The 17,021-nt window shown below is 37.3% G+C and overlaps 2 protein-coding genes across 2 annotated transcripts; both read right to left on the bottom strand.

Annotated features, from left to right (window-relative positions):
* Nucleotides 1-2,350: 2,350 nt before the first annotated feature.
* On the bottom strand, nt 2,351-8,956 carry prkag1 (protein kinase, AMP-activated, gamma 1 non-catalytic subunit). The gene is made up of 13 exons (XM_059329599.1): nt 8,849-8,956; nt 7,302-7,353; nt 7,117-7,217; nt 6,941-7,022; nt 6,807-6,865; nt 6,554-6,599; nt 6,404-6,458; nt 6,101-6,227; nt 5,709-5,874; nt 5,595-5,632; nt 5,018-5,164; nt 4,699-4,798; nt 2,351-4,513 (listed from the first exon to the last, which is right to left on the bottom strand). Exons 1-13 carry the CDS (start codon nt 8,855-8,857, stop codon nt 4,503-4,505), a joined length of 993 nt encoding a protein of 330 aa, XP_059185582.1. The 5' UTR covers nt 8,858-8,956; the 3' UTR covers nt 2,351-4,502.
* Nucleotides 8,957-9,844: 888 nt separating this feature from the next.
* Nucleotides 9,845-15,322, bottom strand: rhebl1 (Ras homolog, mTORC1 binding like 1). Its single transcript, XM_059329924.1, has 8 exons — nt 14,921-15,322; nt 13,385-13,456; nt 13,195-13,262; nt 12,830-12,912; nt 12,431-12,487; nt 12,282-12,329; nt 11,695-11,776; nt 9,845-11,595 (listed from the first exon to the last, which is right to left on the bottom strand). Exons 1-8 carry the CDS (start codon nt 14,970-14,972, stop codon nt 11,503-11,505), a joined length of 555 nt encoding a protein of 184 aa, XP_059185907.1. The 5' UTR covers nt 14,973-15,322; the 3' UTR covers nt 9,845-11,502.
* Between the last annotated feature and the right edge of the window lie 1,699 nt (nt 15,323-17,021).

Below are 17,021 nucleotides of genomic sequence, written 5' to 3'. Positions count from 1 at the left end.
GTACAAATATGGTTTTCTTGATAATGATTTTGGCTATTATCAAGAAAACAATGGAAAATGGCTAGATATCAGCTCTTAAATTAAACTCTTTTGAGCTATTTTTGACATTATTATATTTGTCCAAACAAATGTACCTTTAGTTGTACCAGGCATTAAAATAGACAAGAAATTGAAGAAAACAATGGTCAGAATATCATGAATGTCATAAATGCTACCTAGTTACATCTTAAGACAAAGGTTATACACCTACCAGCCTCTTTATTAGCTAGCAAGGTGTACCTAAAAAAGTGGCGGTGTCTTCTGCTGCTGTACTCAATCTGCTTCAATGTTGGATGTGTTGTGTGGTCAGAGATGGACTAGCGTTCCTTGAATGATTGTAACGACTTACCGTTGCCTTTCTATCATCTCGAACCAGTCTGGCCTCTCCTCTGGCATCAACAAGGCATCTTGGCCCAGAGAACTGCCGCTCACTGGATATTTTCTCTTTTTCTGACCATGCTCTGTAAACCCTAAAGATGATTGGTAGATCAGCAGTTTGTGAAATACTCAGACAAGCCTGTCTGGGACCAACAACCATTCCACATTCAAAGTCATATAAATCACCTTTCTTCCCCACTCTGCTGCTTTGAACTTCAGCAGGTCATCTTCACCATGTCTGCATGCCTAAATGTACTGAGTTTATGCCATGTGATTGGCTGATTAGATGTTTGCATTAACAAGCAGTTGAACAGGTCTACATAATAAAGTGGCCGTTGAGTGTAAAGTAGTGTTCAAAATAATAGCAGTCCAATGTGACTAACCAGATTAATCCAGGTTTTTAGTATATTTTGTATTGCTACATGGCAAACAAGGTACCAGTAGGTGCAGTAGATTCTCAGAAAACCAACAAGACCCAGCATTCGTGATATGCAGCTCTTAAGGCTGTGCAATTGGGCAATTAGTTGAAAGGGGTGTGTTCAAAAAATAGCAGTGTCTGCCGTTGACTTTACAAACTCAAAACTATTTTGTACAAACTTTTTTGTTTCTAGGATTTAGCAATCCTGTGAATCACTAAACTAATATTTAGTTGTATGACCACAGTTTTTTTATATAACTGCTTCACATCTGTGTGGCATGGAGTCAACCAACTTGTGGCACCTTTCAGCTGTTATTCCACTCCAAGATTCTTTAACAACATTCCACAATTCATTTACATTTCTTGGTTTTGCTTCAAAAACAGCATTTTTGATGTCACCCCACAAGTTCTCAATTGTGTTTGGGGCCATTGTCTTGTTGAAACACCCATTTCAAGGGCATGTCCTCTTCAGCATAAGGCAACATGACCTCTTCAAGTATTTTGACATACGCAAACTGATCCATGATCCCTGGTATGTGATAAATAGGCCCAACACCATAGTAGGAGAAACATTCCCATATCATGATGCTGCACCAGCATGCTTCACTGTCTTCACTGTGTTCTGTGGCTTGAATTCAGAGTTTGGGGCTCGTCTCACAAACTGTCTGTGGCCCTTGGACCCAAAAAGAACAATTTTACTCTCATCAGTCCACAAAATGTTCCTCCATTTCTCTTTAGGCCAGGTGATGTGTTCTTTGTCAAACTGTAACCTCTTCTGCACATGCCTTTTTTTTAACAGAGGGACTTTGCGGGGGATTCTTGTAAATAGATTAGCTTCACACAGACGTCTTCTAACTGTCACAGCACTTCCAGGTAACTCCAGACTGTCTCTGATCATCCTGGAGCTGATCATTGGCTGAGCCTTTGCCATTCTGCTTATTCTTCCATCCATTTTGATGGTTGTCTTCTGTTTTCTGCCACGTGTCTCTGGTTTTGCCCTCCATTTTAAAGCATTGGAGATCATTTTAGCTGAACAGTCTATAATTGTTTGCACCTCTTTATAAGTTTTCCCCTCTCCAATAAACTTTTTAATCAAAGTACGCTGTTCTTCTGAACAATGTCTTGAACGACCCATTTTCCTCAGGCTTTCAAAGAGAAATGCATGTTCAACAAGTGCTGGCTTCATCCTTAAATAGAGGCCACCTGATTCACACCTGTTTTTTCACAAAATTGATGACCTCACTGATTGAATGCCACACAATTTTTTTTTTTAACACACCCCTTTCAACTAATTGCCCAATTGCACAGCCTTAAGAGCGTGCATATCACGAATGCTGGGTCTTATTGGTTTTCTGAGAATCTACTGCACCTACTGGTAAATTGCTTGCCATCTAGCAATAAAAAATATACTAAAAACCTGGATTAATCTAGTTAGTCACATTGGACTGCTATTATTTTGAACACTACTGTATGTGATGTCTAAGATACATGCATTTAACAATACCATTTAAAACAGACTCTCAAATAACCTTTATTGCTCATCCTTTCAAGCATAATCTCAATGCACATTACTACAAAAACTGCATTTACACACAGTTGTACACATTCAATCTCATATATACCAAAACAGGAATTGTGACACGTTCCTGGCCCATCCTCTTCAGAAAATGGAAAGGTAATGCTGGTATTGAGTGATTTTGATAAAGTCCCCGAAAGACAATGAACAGAAAATGGTTCAATAAACAAGACTTGATGTTCAGTCAAGTCATCACTGACTGAAACTCCATCAACATTACACACAAAAAAAAGCTAGAAATCAGAAAACGAACAATACCACAGAAATGCTTCGACAATCTGTTTTCAAGCAATGGACCACTTCTCAGAAAACTTAACTGATTTTGCAGCATTAAAGCAATAAGCAAGTCCCTTTAACGTTAATAATGCCAAAAACGAAAAGTGTGAGTAACAAAATGAATAAACATGTCTCTTAAGTAACATGTACAAGCTGTTAAATATTTTGTTATACATGACAACACAGACAGAATGGCCACACATAAAATCCATAACTATCCAGAGTGTGTGCACAATAAACGGCCGTCTCTAATAGCAGCATCTGTCTTGAGAGCCTAAAGTGCTCTTTCAGGTTTGCTACGATGCTGTTCGGCTACACAACACATTAAAACCTGAGCCCTTGAATTCTTTGCGCACTGGTAACTGTGGTTACTGGATTTAAGTTACCAAATTTACATAAATCCATTTTTTTTTAGTTCATCAAAAGTGGCTTGGATTAATTCCACTTTTTTAGCAACAGGTCCTGAAGCTAAAACCTTAAAAAATCCAAGTTTATTTCAAATTTAGTAAAACCATGACCAGGTCTTTTTAATTTTAAATCTGTGAAATAATTTTCACAGTGGTGCAGTGGAAGCACTGTTGCCACACAGCAAGAAGGATCTGGGTTTGAATTGGGGCCTCTCTGTTTGGAGTCTCCCCATGTCATTGCGCCCCAGTGTCTCCGGCTTCCTACCACAGTCCAATGACATGCAGGTTAGGGGAACTGGTGACTCTAAATTGCCCGTAGGTGTGAATGAGAGCGTGAATGGTTGTCTGTCTCTATGTGTCAGCCTGTGATAGTCTGGCAACCTGTCCAGGATGTACCCCGCCCAATGTCAGCTGAGATTGTCTCCAGCCCCCCTCAGCGACCAGAGTTAGCATAATGGCTATGGATAATTAATTGAATCGTTCCCAAATATTACTAGACAGTACAGATGGCTTGCCTCGCTCTCTGAGGTCTCCAATGTCTGGTGTTTCAGTGATGATTTCTTTATCATTTTATAATTTTCACACAAAAGAAGCTTTTGTATTTATGTTCAGTATGTATGACGCATACATACAGATAAACACTTCATACAACTATCAATATGCTTTTTGCAAATTGGTAGTTCAAGATAAAAATGATTTACAGATCAATCCTCCACCTCAATTTTAAATAATCAAATTAGCTGGATAACAAGATATTTTAAGCTGGAAAAAATACTACTTCTATGTACAAAAAAAAACAGGCCTAAAGCAAATGTCGGAACGCTCCAGAACAACAACGTACACCAAATCTTGATCTGACAAAGTTAACAGTGTTTTACTCTTACATCGGATTTATGTACTTCTCGATTTTAGCCTTATTATAGAAATGAAATGCTGCCAACACAAAGGCAATATAGGTCAATCAGTTTTCCTTCATCTCGTGACTGATTACATATGTTATACTATCAGGAATACATTTGTAATCAATGCCATAGTTAAAGGTCATCCTTTACAAAGATCAGTGAACACTGAGGTGGGAATGATGCCTGATAATGCTGGGGGCTGCAGCTCCTCTTCAGAGCTCTCTTGTGCTTTTACATCTCTTGTGATTCATGAGTTTAGCTCAATTTGCAGAAGCTCCTGTATGTATTGTGCTACTACAATTGTTTATTGCTGTGTTGCCAATGCTTCATATTTCTGCAGGGAGGCAAAAGTCTTCATGTGTAATTATAATAAGTCTGATTACAGGAGATGTGCTGATGATGCTTCAATATACTGTCAAAATTCTGCTCTCACATGCCTGTTCTTTCTCCCTTTGCTTTGAGCTCCTCTTAAAACTGTGTAGCCTTTCCTTGTTTAAGTTCCATCCTCAAGCTGTGCCTGTGGACAGAAAAAACAAATCCATCACTTAGTTTATTACCATGAAAATATTTTTGGAAAGCGTGCAATACGTACACTGCTTTCAATCCGACTTAAGTACCATCTGTGTTCATAATATAATGTCGCTACTATTAAGATTCTGTAAGCTCCAGAAATCTAAAAGACAGCCGCACAACTGTACTCACCCTCATCTCCATCAGTCAGCACTAATGCCTGGAGAATATCTGAAAGGGAGACGATTCCCTTCACCACCTCCTGCTCGTCCACCACCACCAGCCTGTGCACCTGAGGGACACACAGGACCATCAATGTTAGCTTTACCTCTGTAAAAAAGTATTTCTTCCATGGCCAGATGAATGCATAGAGTCATGTGGAGGAACATTTCATTCATTGTTCATCATAGGTTATAGCTCATTACACTCAGTAATAGCCAAAAGCAACAGGAGGGCAATTATGCCACAAGAGATGGCTACTTCATGACACATGCTGACATCCAACTCTCACCTCGGCCTCCACCAGTCTGTTGATGATGGCCTCCAGGGTCTCATGCCTGTTGCAGGTCAGCACTCCTTCAAAGTACTGAGAGCGGTGCTGCAAGGCTTTGGTCACTGTCAGATCCAAGTTATTGTACGTCTTCTCGGCTGCCAGATTCTGCATAAACACAGAAATTACACAGAAAAATAGTTTAAAAGAAATACAATCAAATAATTTTGCCATGAGATTCATATCTTAAAATCCCTGTACAAATGGACCTTTCAAGTAAACTGGATCATAAGGATAAATCTTCTATTAGGCTATATGGAACTGTATACACCATTATTGACATACATGTTTATAGAGATTATAAAAAAAACAAGTTGAAAAAATGTTGGTTGTCTTCTAACTATAGTACTGAACTATTTTGATAATAGATTATTCATTTTCAAACAAAAAATCCAAAAATTTGCTGGTCAAGCTTCTTAGATGTGATGATTTGATGCTTCTTTGTCACATCTGTTTGTAAACTGAACTGGTCAACTGACATTTTAATGGATCGTCTTGGGCATTGGAAATTATAACAAACTAAATAAAAACAACTTACTATAACATCAAACTTTGAGTATATATCCACCACTCGACCTGCAAGAGAGAGGCAGCATATCAGTACACAAACAAAATTCAAGAAGTCTCTCTTCATTTCAGCCAGCCCACAAACCTTTGTCATCCACAACAGGAAGCGCCGACACTCGCTGCTCAACAAAAATCCCCAGCGCCGTGTAGAGCGGTGTGTCTGTGCGGACCACTGCAATGTTCTGGAATGTTCCAATGTTCAGGTCCTCTAAGGTTTGTTTCAAGAATGAGGGCTTTGGCATCTCTGATATCTGAAAACAATAGCAAGAGATTGTGAACACTTAGTACCATAAATCCATAGGAGAATGGATGTTTGAGTTTTACAATTCACTGTTTTTCTTAACTGTTGCCAACAGTCTTTACTCCTGTACAAGACATCTGCCATGTAATTATCAAACTCAAACACAATAAAAATATTTTTGAAGTATTGTATGTCATGTAGTAGTAGTGAGGACAAGAGATACCAGAGGGACTTACAAAAAGCTTCAGGAACTTCAGAATCCTTTTGTGTGTGAGGATATAGAGTGTGTTCCCTGTCAGAGGGTCGATTACAGGCAGTCTGTGGATCTTATTCTTCAGCAGAGATGATACTGCATCATACAAACTGTGACATAGTGACATTAAGAGAGGAACAAGTTAATCAAGTTATTCAGGACGTGTGATGTTTTATGATAAATATTGTGGGTACAAATAAATCGTCAAATTTCCTACTGACTTTTAGCCTGGGTATACCCAGACTGCCTTGCACAACCAAGCGTTAATAAAAAATAAATAACTCACCTCGCATTGGGAGATATGCTAACCAAGGGCTTAAAAGAGTCTTGAAGGTACAACTCTATTTAAAAACAAGAACAGACAATGTAGTCACGCCTTCAAGATAACACGAGTCAATGAAAATAAACACATTACATGTCAATTAAACTTTCTCACCTCTCCATGTTTCAATTTTGTGTTCTTCTAACTCATATATCTGAACCTGAAAGATTACAAAAGGAAAGGCTGACACATTAAAAGGGACTAAGACAGAAAATTTAGACAAGTTGTATATACAAATGAATGCAGTTTCAGCAACATATTAGCTCATACCCTGCCTATAACTAAATTTAATCTGCTTTGAGATTAAATACATTACACTTTATCTTACAATTCAAAAACTATAAACATTTGGTGTTCACCATCTTACCAATGGAGATTTGTAGTAGCGATGTAGGATGTTAATAAAGTCTGTGATGGTCAGCATACCTACAGAGACGCATAAGGAGAATGAAGTTTTGTCTTACACAGAGTGAAAGTGTGCCAAATGAAAATTGCCCTTACCAACAAAGCATTGCTTCTTGCTGTCCCACAGCGGCGCTGCTCTTACCCCATTAGAAACAAGAGCAAAGAATGCCTTCTTGACCTGAATAATGAATGAATAAAGAAAATGTATCAGTCTAAATAAGATAATGAGACATAGATGTCTTTTTTTTAAATCAATGTGTCTTTTGTTTTACCTGAAGTGATGTATCAAATACAACCAGTTTGGAGCTGGTGGGTACAAGGTCATAACACCGGTGGGACTTCATAAACCTGGTGTACACATTGTGCTCTGGGTCTGAAGGAATGAGAGAGACTATTGAGGACACTTGTTTTTGTATAAACATCACTATTGCTCTCTCGTGATATTTAAGTCCTTTACCCTCTATGACTGGTTCTTTTTTGCCCTCAAGATCATCAATGGTCACTGGAATCTGAAATAAAATGTCAAAGGTCATTGTCGGTTTGTCTAGACAGCCTTCAAAATAAGGTAATTGTAAGCTCAAGTGTTTACTTAAAAGCCTGCATAATATGGCTAAATAATCCCAATCCTTGCTCATTCACTGATCCCAAAGGGATTATGTGCAGAAACACTGACTGGCTGCCAAGTGAGGCCAAATAGTCATATAGTATAAATGTTTGTGATTAGCATTTCGGTCAACCATTAAGACATTGTTACTTTTAAGTATAATGTTGTTACAAGGCTGTTATATTTAGGGGCCACTTGGTTGCAAGTGGCTGACTCAATCTCACTCAGATTTATTGTTCAGGTGTGAGCCTGCTTAGCTGGAGCAAATACCTGCAGCCACATGGCCTTTTAATGGGCCAGTTTAACACCCATGAGTTAAGCAGTTACTGTAGGAATGTGTAGATCTGCATGAATCCCTAAACCGGATTTAACGTTATGTATTAACCTGATGTCAGGTTGTGTTCATTATGGTCTCAATGACAGCTGGTCCACTGCATTATTACTCACAATATATGACACAAAAGATACATTACATCATAACTTAAATTGCAGGATGTAGCAACCTATAGATGTACAATGCAGCAGGGCTGTCCACAACTTAAGAAATGATTTGTCAACTAACACGTATACAATTTGCTGACAAACCGATTAGTTAATTTAATCGATACATCTGTAAAAAAAAATGTTTTTTTAAATCCACAAAGAATCAGGCAAAAGCAAAACCTTACACCTTGTCTACCAAAGGTATGCTGCTTTTTTGGGAGCATGACTCGGTTAGCATGAAAAAAACTTCCTCAACAAAATAAATCTTAGTCGAATAAGACCAAAACGAGGATTAAAGGGCAGCCTTATACTGTAACTGTTAGTCAGCTAGTTGAGGAACTTCAGCTCAGCTCAGCACTTTGACTGACTTAGCATTTTAAACATGGTTACTGTTTTACCCATTGTTCTTTCAAAATATTTGACAGTAACTCGCTGCTACAATTTAACCGACAGGCCGTGTTATCGCCACTGAAGTTGTGTAAACTGAATAACACCACTTAAATTAATAATAAATCCATAACAATAACGCTAGCGAAGCATTAGCATGAAGCTAGCTAGCGAAACAGTGTGTTGACATTAACGAGCCAGTCGAGGTGACTTTTCATATCAGCTCTGGCTTTAAGGTCGCTTACCCAGGTGGGGCATTATATTATATATTGTCTTGTTTACGAGTAAATTGACACATGGACACTGATATCGGTTCTGAAACCACAGGTAAATATATTTATATACATATATGTGTGACGGTTGACTACCGTTACTAACAAATGAGCTAGCCTCTGAACTACTGCCAAGAATTAGCTAGTTAGCTGCTACCGTTAGCATGCTTTGGAAAACCACGTTACTTAAAGTGACAAAGTAAAGAAGGTTTGTTAGAAAGCTCAAGATCTATACACACTTCATTTAGCTTAACTTACACACTCCATATTCCATTCGCCGTATCGCCTCCCTGTAGCCGGCTTCGTTTACAACTAGCAGGATGTTGCCGAAACGCACAGGTCTTCCGCTGCAACTTGCAATGAGCAACTTGAATAGCTGTAGTCTTACCGTAGTACGTGTAGTGTTACCGCATCAGGATTTCGTGTCTGAGGCAACCATAAACCCCCACAATGTCGTCAGCCTGTTAAAAATAATCGCCTAACTCATTTTTTAAGGTTTGCAGGAAACACAAAAAACTTCACCAAAAGTGTAACACATGACATTTATTGATCATTTCACTCAAAAGGATGTAACAAAGGATCGCTATTGGCATAGTAATAACACTGTGTGTAAATTATGTAACTTAAGAGAAATAAATGACTTCTGATTTTTTGAACATGCCTTTGTGACTTAAGCAAGATATGGTAACACTTTATTTTGAAGGTGTCTACATAAGAGTCACAAAAGCCTGTCAGAAACATGACATGACAAGTATCATGAGCATTAATGTTACTTTAAAGTGTCATTAATGTTCATGACACATCCCATGTCATGTTTATGACACACTCATGTCACTCTTATGTGTAAGTCCCATTTTATTTTGAGTTAGGCATAATAAATCCACTTAAGTCACACACTTGACATAGGCCATTATCTTAAAGGGGTAAAATCACATGATCTGATCAACTGAGGATGTAGGCGATTTTACCATAGGTGGCCGGCATCATGAGATGATTTAGGAAAAAATCAAATTTTGACAAAAAATGACTTAGGCAATTATTTTAACAGTGTGATGATATAATGCCGTTTGACTAAATACCTTTATACAGTAATGTAGCGTGGAGAAGTGAAAGTGAAGTTACATGACAGCCCATTGACAACTGACAACCGTTTTTTTTGTAGTACATCAACCACTGTAAACTGTACTTTATAAGCGGCCTTGTGTTTGCCATGTTCAGCTACCAAAATAATCCAGCCAAAATCAGCACAACACATCAAATGAGTAACAGATTTATTTATATACAAAACTGTTTACAGCAAGATTTCTGAATTAACATTGACCCACAAGGGGATATTGGTGTTCAGGTGCACAACACCACCTGCACCATGGTATCAAGTCAACAGAAGGAAAAGGAGAAAAAAAAACCCTTCAAGAGCACCTTAAATCATGAAGGGAAGCAGATGAGGGAGTTTGAGGAACTGTAAGGCACAAGACACAGCATCACCAGCTTCTGTTCAGCCATCATCAATCAATAAACTACTTACTCAGCAAAGCACTTGATAAAAAGTTACAATTACCCACTACAGGTAAAACATGAGGATTATGAGAGAGGGGGGTCCACAATGTGTCATGTCTTTGTAAGGTTACATGATCTAAGAAAAACAAGTCATTAAGGATCTCAAGCGTCTGACAATGATCATGCAGATCCACAATATGAATTAAATGGACTACATGTCATCCCTGGCTTGGTTTTATCAGGCCTGTATGAATCACCAAATCAAATCCATGAGCAAAAAGATTACTAAGCTAACTCTGTAGCCTTCAGCCACTTAAATAGTCTTACACAATGTTAAAATGCAATTTAAAAATTGCAACTCAATGTTCATGACGCACTATTGAGAATATACTCTACTTAGAGTATTTAGGGGAGAGCAAACCTGCACCACTCAAAATATAACCCATAGTATCAAACCAATTTCTAAGATTCTATTTATATTGTATAAAAAGGCCATAACTGGTAAATACCAAAGATCTATTGCAATCTATACTAAATTTCTGACGGTATATAAGATAACATCTTTGTTACAGTCAATAAGGAGAAATTAAACCGTAGAAACAATCAAATAGGACTAAACTGCTTAGCAGAAGAGCTGAAAATGTGAGTTGTTAGATAAACGAATATTTTCCTCCATCGTGAAGACACAGTTCAAGAGTTCATTGGTGAAAGGTACCTGAAGATGAGTTGATAGAAATTACAGTGACAGCTGTGAGACCAGTGAAATTTCATTTGAAATCTCATTCCAGGGTATTCAAGGAAATCAACCATTTGTGAGAGATACTGATATATTAACACCACATTTAAAGCAATGTGAACTGTGACTCTCACTCCCTGTCAACTGTCAAATAAAAAGAAAGTAATACCAGTCTCTAAAAAGGTTATTAACCATCCCTACCTGTACATTAATTCAACTACTCAAAGATTATGAGACATGGGCCAATGATGTCTCAAACATCAAATTCACAAGTAGGAATTAGAATAATACGTTCACAAAAAAAAAGATGCAATAATTGGGACCAATATGTTTGGAAATATTATTTTGTTTTCTGAGCATTTGGTTGAACTCAAAGTCAAAATTCTACCCAGATATAATTACATTTCATTATTTAAAGATAGTGTTCACCGACGGTGCTTCTTTGTCTAAAACAAAGATTAATCTTGCTCTTAGAAACTTCTCCCTGTGGTTACAATTAGTGAGATAGTTAATCAACTGTCTGGGCAGTTGCCTTGCTATGTAAATCAATCAGGTATCACAATGGAGCAGAAACGTTCCACTGCAGTGTCTTGGTGTCGGTGAGGTCACGATTGGCAAGCTGGTGAAGTGGTGCCCCCTGTCTTCAGCAAAAGAGCTTACTGGTGTCCTGGAAACACTTTTACATCACAGCACACTTCTTCTCCTCTGGGGGTGCATTTCCATCAGCTTTCTCCATCTCCAAAATGATCCGCTTGAAAACCTCCACAGCAGTCTGCATTGCAAGAGCATTGTCATCAGAGTGTGAATCTGTCTCAGAATTAATTTGGACTGCATCAATGAGTTGGTGTCCGAAGATGTCATCTGTCATTACCTCATTCTCCTTGGCTGAGGACTCCATGAACGCAGCCCCCCAGGAATCAGCAAGTTTCTTTCCCTCCTCTGGCTTGATAACCCTGGGAAAAATTAAATGGAAACCTCACTTACTGAAAACAGAAAACACTTTTATTGCACTTTGCTATACAGGCAATACATATTTATACAACATTGGGATGGTATGAAAGATGTAAATACATTTAACATTCAGAACAAATTCAGAATTCTGAGTGCATGCTTATAAAAACAAGATTATCAGTTTGAACATAATATATTTATACATAATTGGAATATACAGTATGTCACAAAGGATTAGCAAATGAACACCCTGTTTCATTTCCATTTAAAACAACATCACAACTTTTTTTAAATCTGGGTTTTAGGATCAATTTATTGTTGGTTTTGCCATTTTCAATGGATTTGTTGACACTAAAGAAAACACAGAATAGCACCAGACTTAATATCTTAAATGTTTAGTTATATTCAGTGTTCTAAAACCAAAAGGTCTGATATTATTATTAGTATTATTTGTAACCCGACAGTCACATCATAGCCCATTTATATCCTTAGAATAATATTGGTTACCTTTCCATGTGAAGATCTTTTTTGTTCCCTACAAGAACAGTTGGAACTCTAAAAGAAAGAAATGGTTGACATAAAAAAAAATACTTAAAAACAACAAAAAAGCAACAGTTTTGAAAGTTTTGCATTTCAAAAGATTCAACTAAACTTACTGAATCTTCCCAACCATGTCTAGCAGTTTGTCGTGTAGAACCTGCACAACTTCAAAACTGAACAGAGACAGACATCAAAGTACTTGTAGATACTGATCTGAGAGTGGTCAGTATGAAACTCTAACCTGTATGTTACCAACTGCAACAGTCACCAAAAGAAGTTACACTCAAAAACAAAACATGAACTTCTCAAAAATTGAATTTTTTTTTATATGGCATTAGAAAACAGTGTGGTATACACAACAATGGGTTTGAGCCTTGTAAACATCTGAAGTTATGAACAGTAAAGTCAGTTGATAGTGGAACACAGTGTTAGCATCACTCTACTTAATAGTCTTTTAAGAATTCTAACAGTGTGTGCCTCGTTATTCAGACATGAAAACACAACCATCCACTCACCTTTTATTGGAAGTCACTGAATAGACAAGGACATACCCATGGATGTCCATTGAGTGGGATTGGTGAAAAATTGAGTACTCATCCTAAAGACAGAGGAGAGGCATTATAATCTTATTGGCTATGACTGTTGCCAGACACAACATATTATTAAATAGAGTCACACATACAAGACAACAGCTTCTGGAATAACTGGCTCTTTTAATTCAACAGACTAGCATCAGAGTTACATGTTAAATAGAAAAGTCTGACTTGTGTCCTTAACTGGCTGACTAAAGCTAAATTGGTCATTGGACAGATCAAAAATGTTAATTTAAAACAGACAATGTCGGGATTGTGTCAGATATTGCGGTAGAAGAAAAACTTACTTGCCCAGCTGTATCAACCAGCTGAAGATTGAAGTCTTGACCGTTCACACTGACCAATTTGTTAAAGGCTGAGGAGAGACATGAACTATTTTTAAAAAACATTTCTTGACATAAAGCCAAATCAATTGTGATTTTCATTGCTGCAATATCTTTAAAATATTTTAAAGATATTAAAAATAGCGGCACCTACTGTTTTCGATGGTGGGATCATAGGAGTCAACAAACTGTCCTTCCACAAACTGTATTGTAAGAGATGATTTTCCTGTGCAGGGCAGAGAAAATTACATGGTAGTTTATGACCATTTTAATAGAATTTTAAAACAATTTATTTCTTTATATCAATCCTCCACATTAAAAAGTATTACTGTCACAAACACTCACAAATACTGTGTCAGTGTGCAGGCTTATTAATGCCTTTAAGCTTTTACATTAAAACCTACACTGGACAAAACACACTCCATAACCAGGTAAATGATGTGACCTGATCAGGAATTTCACCTATATTGCCACAGTGAATGCTTTCATCATACTAAATCACGCACTAGCCATAACCACACATGATTCCTCTGTAGTATCTGGATAGGGACTTTCGACAGTTGCGATTTTGGTGAAATGATCATGATATAAAACGTTAAATACCATACTCAGAAGCCTGTATAAAAGTACAGGTAAAAGTGACACACTTCACACTTGATGTGCGTATGTTTTATGAAAGGCACCCCAAATGAGCCCTTTCTTTAAATTTGCCTTTTATGTTATATTTAGGTAGGTACAGTGCAGCGAATTACATGGTTTAAATCACGATTGTATTGTTTTATGGCTATTTTGTGTTGAGGTGGTGCAAATAATTTAATGCATGTATGATATCCATCTAACATGTTTCTCTTGAGTTGCTCTTTCGCATAATTAACACTATAAAAGTGTAAAACAAAGGCTACATCAAAATATTCCAAGGGACATTCATGAGGGGGTCCCTGATTAAGTTTCTTTTAAGGGGTCCTTGGCTGAAAAACAATTAATAACCTTTGGAATAGATTATGCATATTGACAGGTGAGGGGATAGTGCACTTTGGATAAACAGTTTGTGCTACCACAGATATCAACATTTGTGCATCTATGGAGTCATTTTAATCTTTACATCATCTATATGGTATGAATGCATCATTTTTCATCATGGCTGCTATCAGATTATAAATTGAGTGATAGAGTTATTTGAAAACGTTTGCAAAGGCAGTACAGCTGGAAGGTTTGTTTTACGGCTAATCAGACGTGTCATATAATGTGGCGCAACACCGGCCACACAAGGATTTTATAATGTAAACAACTAGTATTCATTTTGTAGCAGGTCGAATATGGTTACAGGTTGTTTTTCTTTAATTCCATACGTAACGTGCTTGTTATATTAGATATGCTATACTAAAAGTTTCGGGATACACCACTTGGCTCTACACCAGGATGTGACCCGGCTCAGCTAACTTTGTTTTCACGGAACACGATACAACTAGTAACAGATGTCACAGCTATAAAACGCGATAATGTTGGTTTTAGTGTGGTTTAGTAAACAGATGCTCGGCAAACACACGCAGCACAATGAAACAGGAACACAGGTGATTTGTCGTTAGTGGTGCTGGTCGGATACAGGGAAGAAGAAAACAAAGCCAGGACGTTAGCCTGTTAGCCAGCTAGCTGCTGACTAACATTAGCCGTGCTCGTGTGCTTTACTCACCTACAGACCTGTAACCTATAACTGCAATCTTTCGATGTTTTGGTTGAGGCATTTTGGTGAAAACGGTGTTCAGTAGGTTGTAATGATGTAGTTCGCCACCTAGTTTTACTATCTAAACAAACTTTTATCGCCACATTCGTCTTGCATCACGTGACAACAACAAACTTTTCGGAGCTGCCGCTCGAGCTCTCTGCTGGGCCGCGAGCTGGAAGTTCACAGTTTAAGTAGAGCAAGTACAACTTGTACTTTTATCAAACAACGATCTCTTTCTGTGTCTGGGAGTGTAATCGGTGTCGATCGGTGGTTTAGAATTAGGAAATTGTCGTTCCAGCTGAAATTGGAAAAGAAAAAAACGCTTGCTCAACGCGGTTACGATTCGCAAGTCAAACTGACGGAAATTGACGTTGTGTAAGCACACCGTCGTAAAACCAGCGAATACGTCATAACTGACATGGACGTGCATTATTCTGGACATTTTGTACAGTAGAGGTCACTCTTTGTGCGCCCCAGCATTTTTCTGACAGCCAGACCTTTTAGACTTTTCCAGACGTGACCTTCAGCGCACAATCTAAAAAAAAAGTCTACAGTCCTTCATATCAACAAGTGTGTGTTTCCGTTGTATCAGCGTGCAGCAGTGTGGCAAATGTTTGTCAGTGGGGCTGAATGTAAATAACCTAGACAGACGCTCAGTTGGAGCAGATGCTGTTGGGATTAGTGTGTAGGACAGGGATACTCAATTTTCTTTGCACAGGGGCCTCTTTCACGACACTACAGAAGGTTGGAGACATTCATATGTCTGATGTCTTAATATTTATTAGACACAAAAGATGAAAAGGGCTATAATTAACTTGAAACTGCACCACAAGGGTTAGGGGTACAAAGGGTTCAAGCTCCAATTCTATGCTTTTTATGCACAAAGACTACTTTAAAACAAATCAGTGAATCAGAGTGTGAAGCAAGTTATTTTGATTGTGAATTAGAAAACCATTCTTTTTGGTGTAAATTGAGTATCACTGGTGTAGGAAGCTAAATAAATAAATTAGTATATTCTGCCTGCCATCTACTGGGATGACTCCACATACATATTGTATATATATTTGGTGAGAACCCTGAGCTTAATCATCGTCTTATCACATTGCACCAACATGTAATGAAATAATATAATAATGTAACTTAAATCTCTTGATAATAAAGGTGAAATACAAAGAGGAGCATTATAAGTGCACACAATTCAGCATAAAACTATGACCTGTATGCTCAAAAAGACTTAGACTTTTTATTCTTTAAATATATAGCAAAAAATTCGTACACATGTTTTTTAACCTGTTCCTATATTTGTTGCATATCTATGATATATGATATATGACAGATGTATATATATATATATGTGTATGTGTGTGTGTGTGTGTGTGTGTGTCTTATCTTTAATATACTTTAATTCCTAATTTACCACCCGTAGGCTGTTTTAATTTAATTATTCTTTATTTTTGTCTTTTTATTGTTGATGCTAAATCAGTCATTTTGAAATTGTTAACTGTATTCTCTTATATATTTCTCTTATATACCTGTCTTATAAATATGACGTGCCTTTTACCAGCAAAGGATTTATATATATTTTTTTTTTACATTTAAGACAACATCCCAACTTTTGGAATCTGGGTTTAAGGATTAATTTATTGTTGGATATGCTCCTTTCATTGGATTTGTTGACACAGTATAGCACCAGACTTACATATCTTAAAAGTTTTGTTATAGTCAGTGTTGTAAGACCAAAAATGTCTGATAGAATTATTAATGTTATTTGTAACCTGACAGTAACAGCGTATTCCATGTATATCCTTACAATGATATTGGTTACCTTTCCATGTGAAGATCTTTTTGTTCCCTATAAGAACACTTGGGACTGTATCACTTTAAAAACAACATAAGTCTTTTTTTTAAAGTCTTGCATTTGAAAGATCCATTCATGTTTTGATATTGAGAACTGTATTCTCTTATATATCGTCACACTGTTAAAATAATCACCTATGTCATTTTTTGTCAAAATTGTTTTTTTTGCCTAAATCATCTCCTCATGACACCGGCCACCTATGGTAAAATC

This window comes from Centropristis striata, chromosome 3 (assembly GCF_030273125.1).
Source record: "Centropristis striata isolate RG_2023a ecotype Rhode Island chromosome 3, C.striata_1.0, whole genome shotgun sequence".
Lineage (NCBI taxonomy): Eukaryota > Metazoa > Chordata > Actinopteri > Perciformes > Serranidae > Centropristis > Centropristis striata.
The sequence above is the reverse complement of the archived record's forward strand: the minus strand, read 5'-3'. Positions and strand labels throughout refer to the sequence as shown.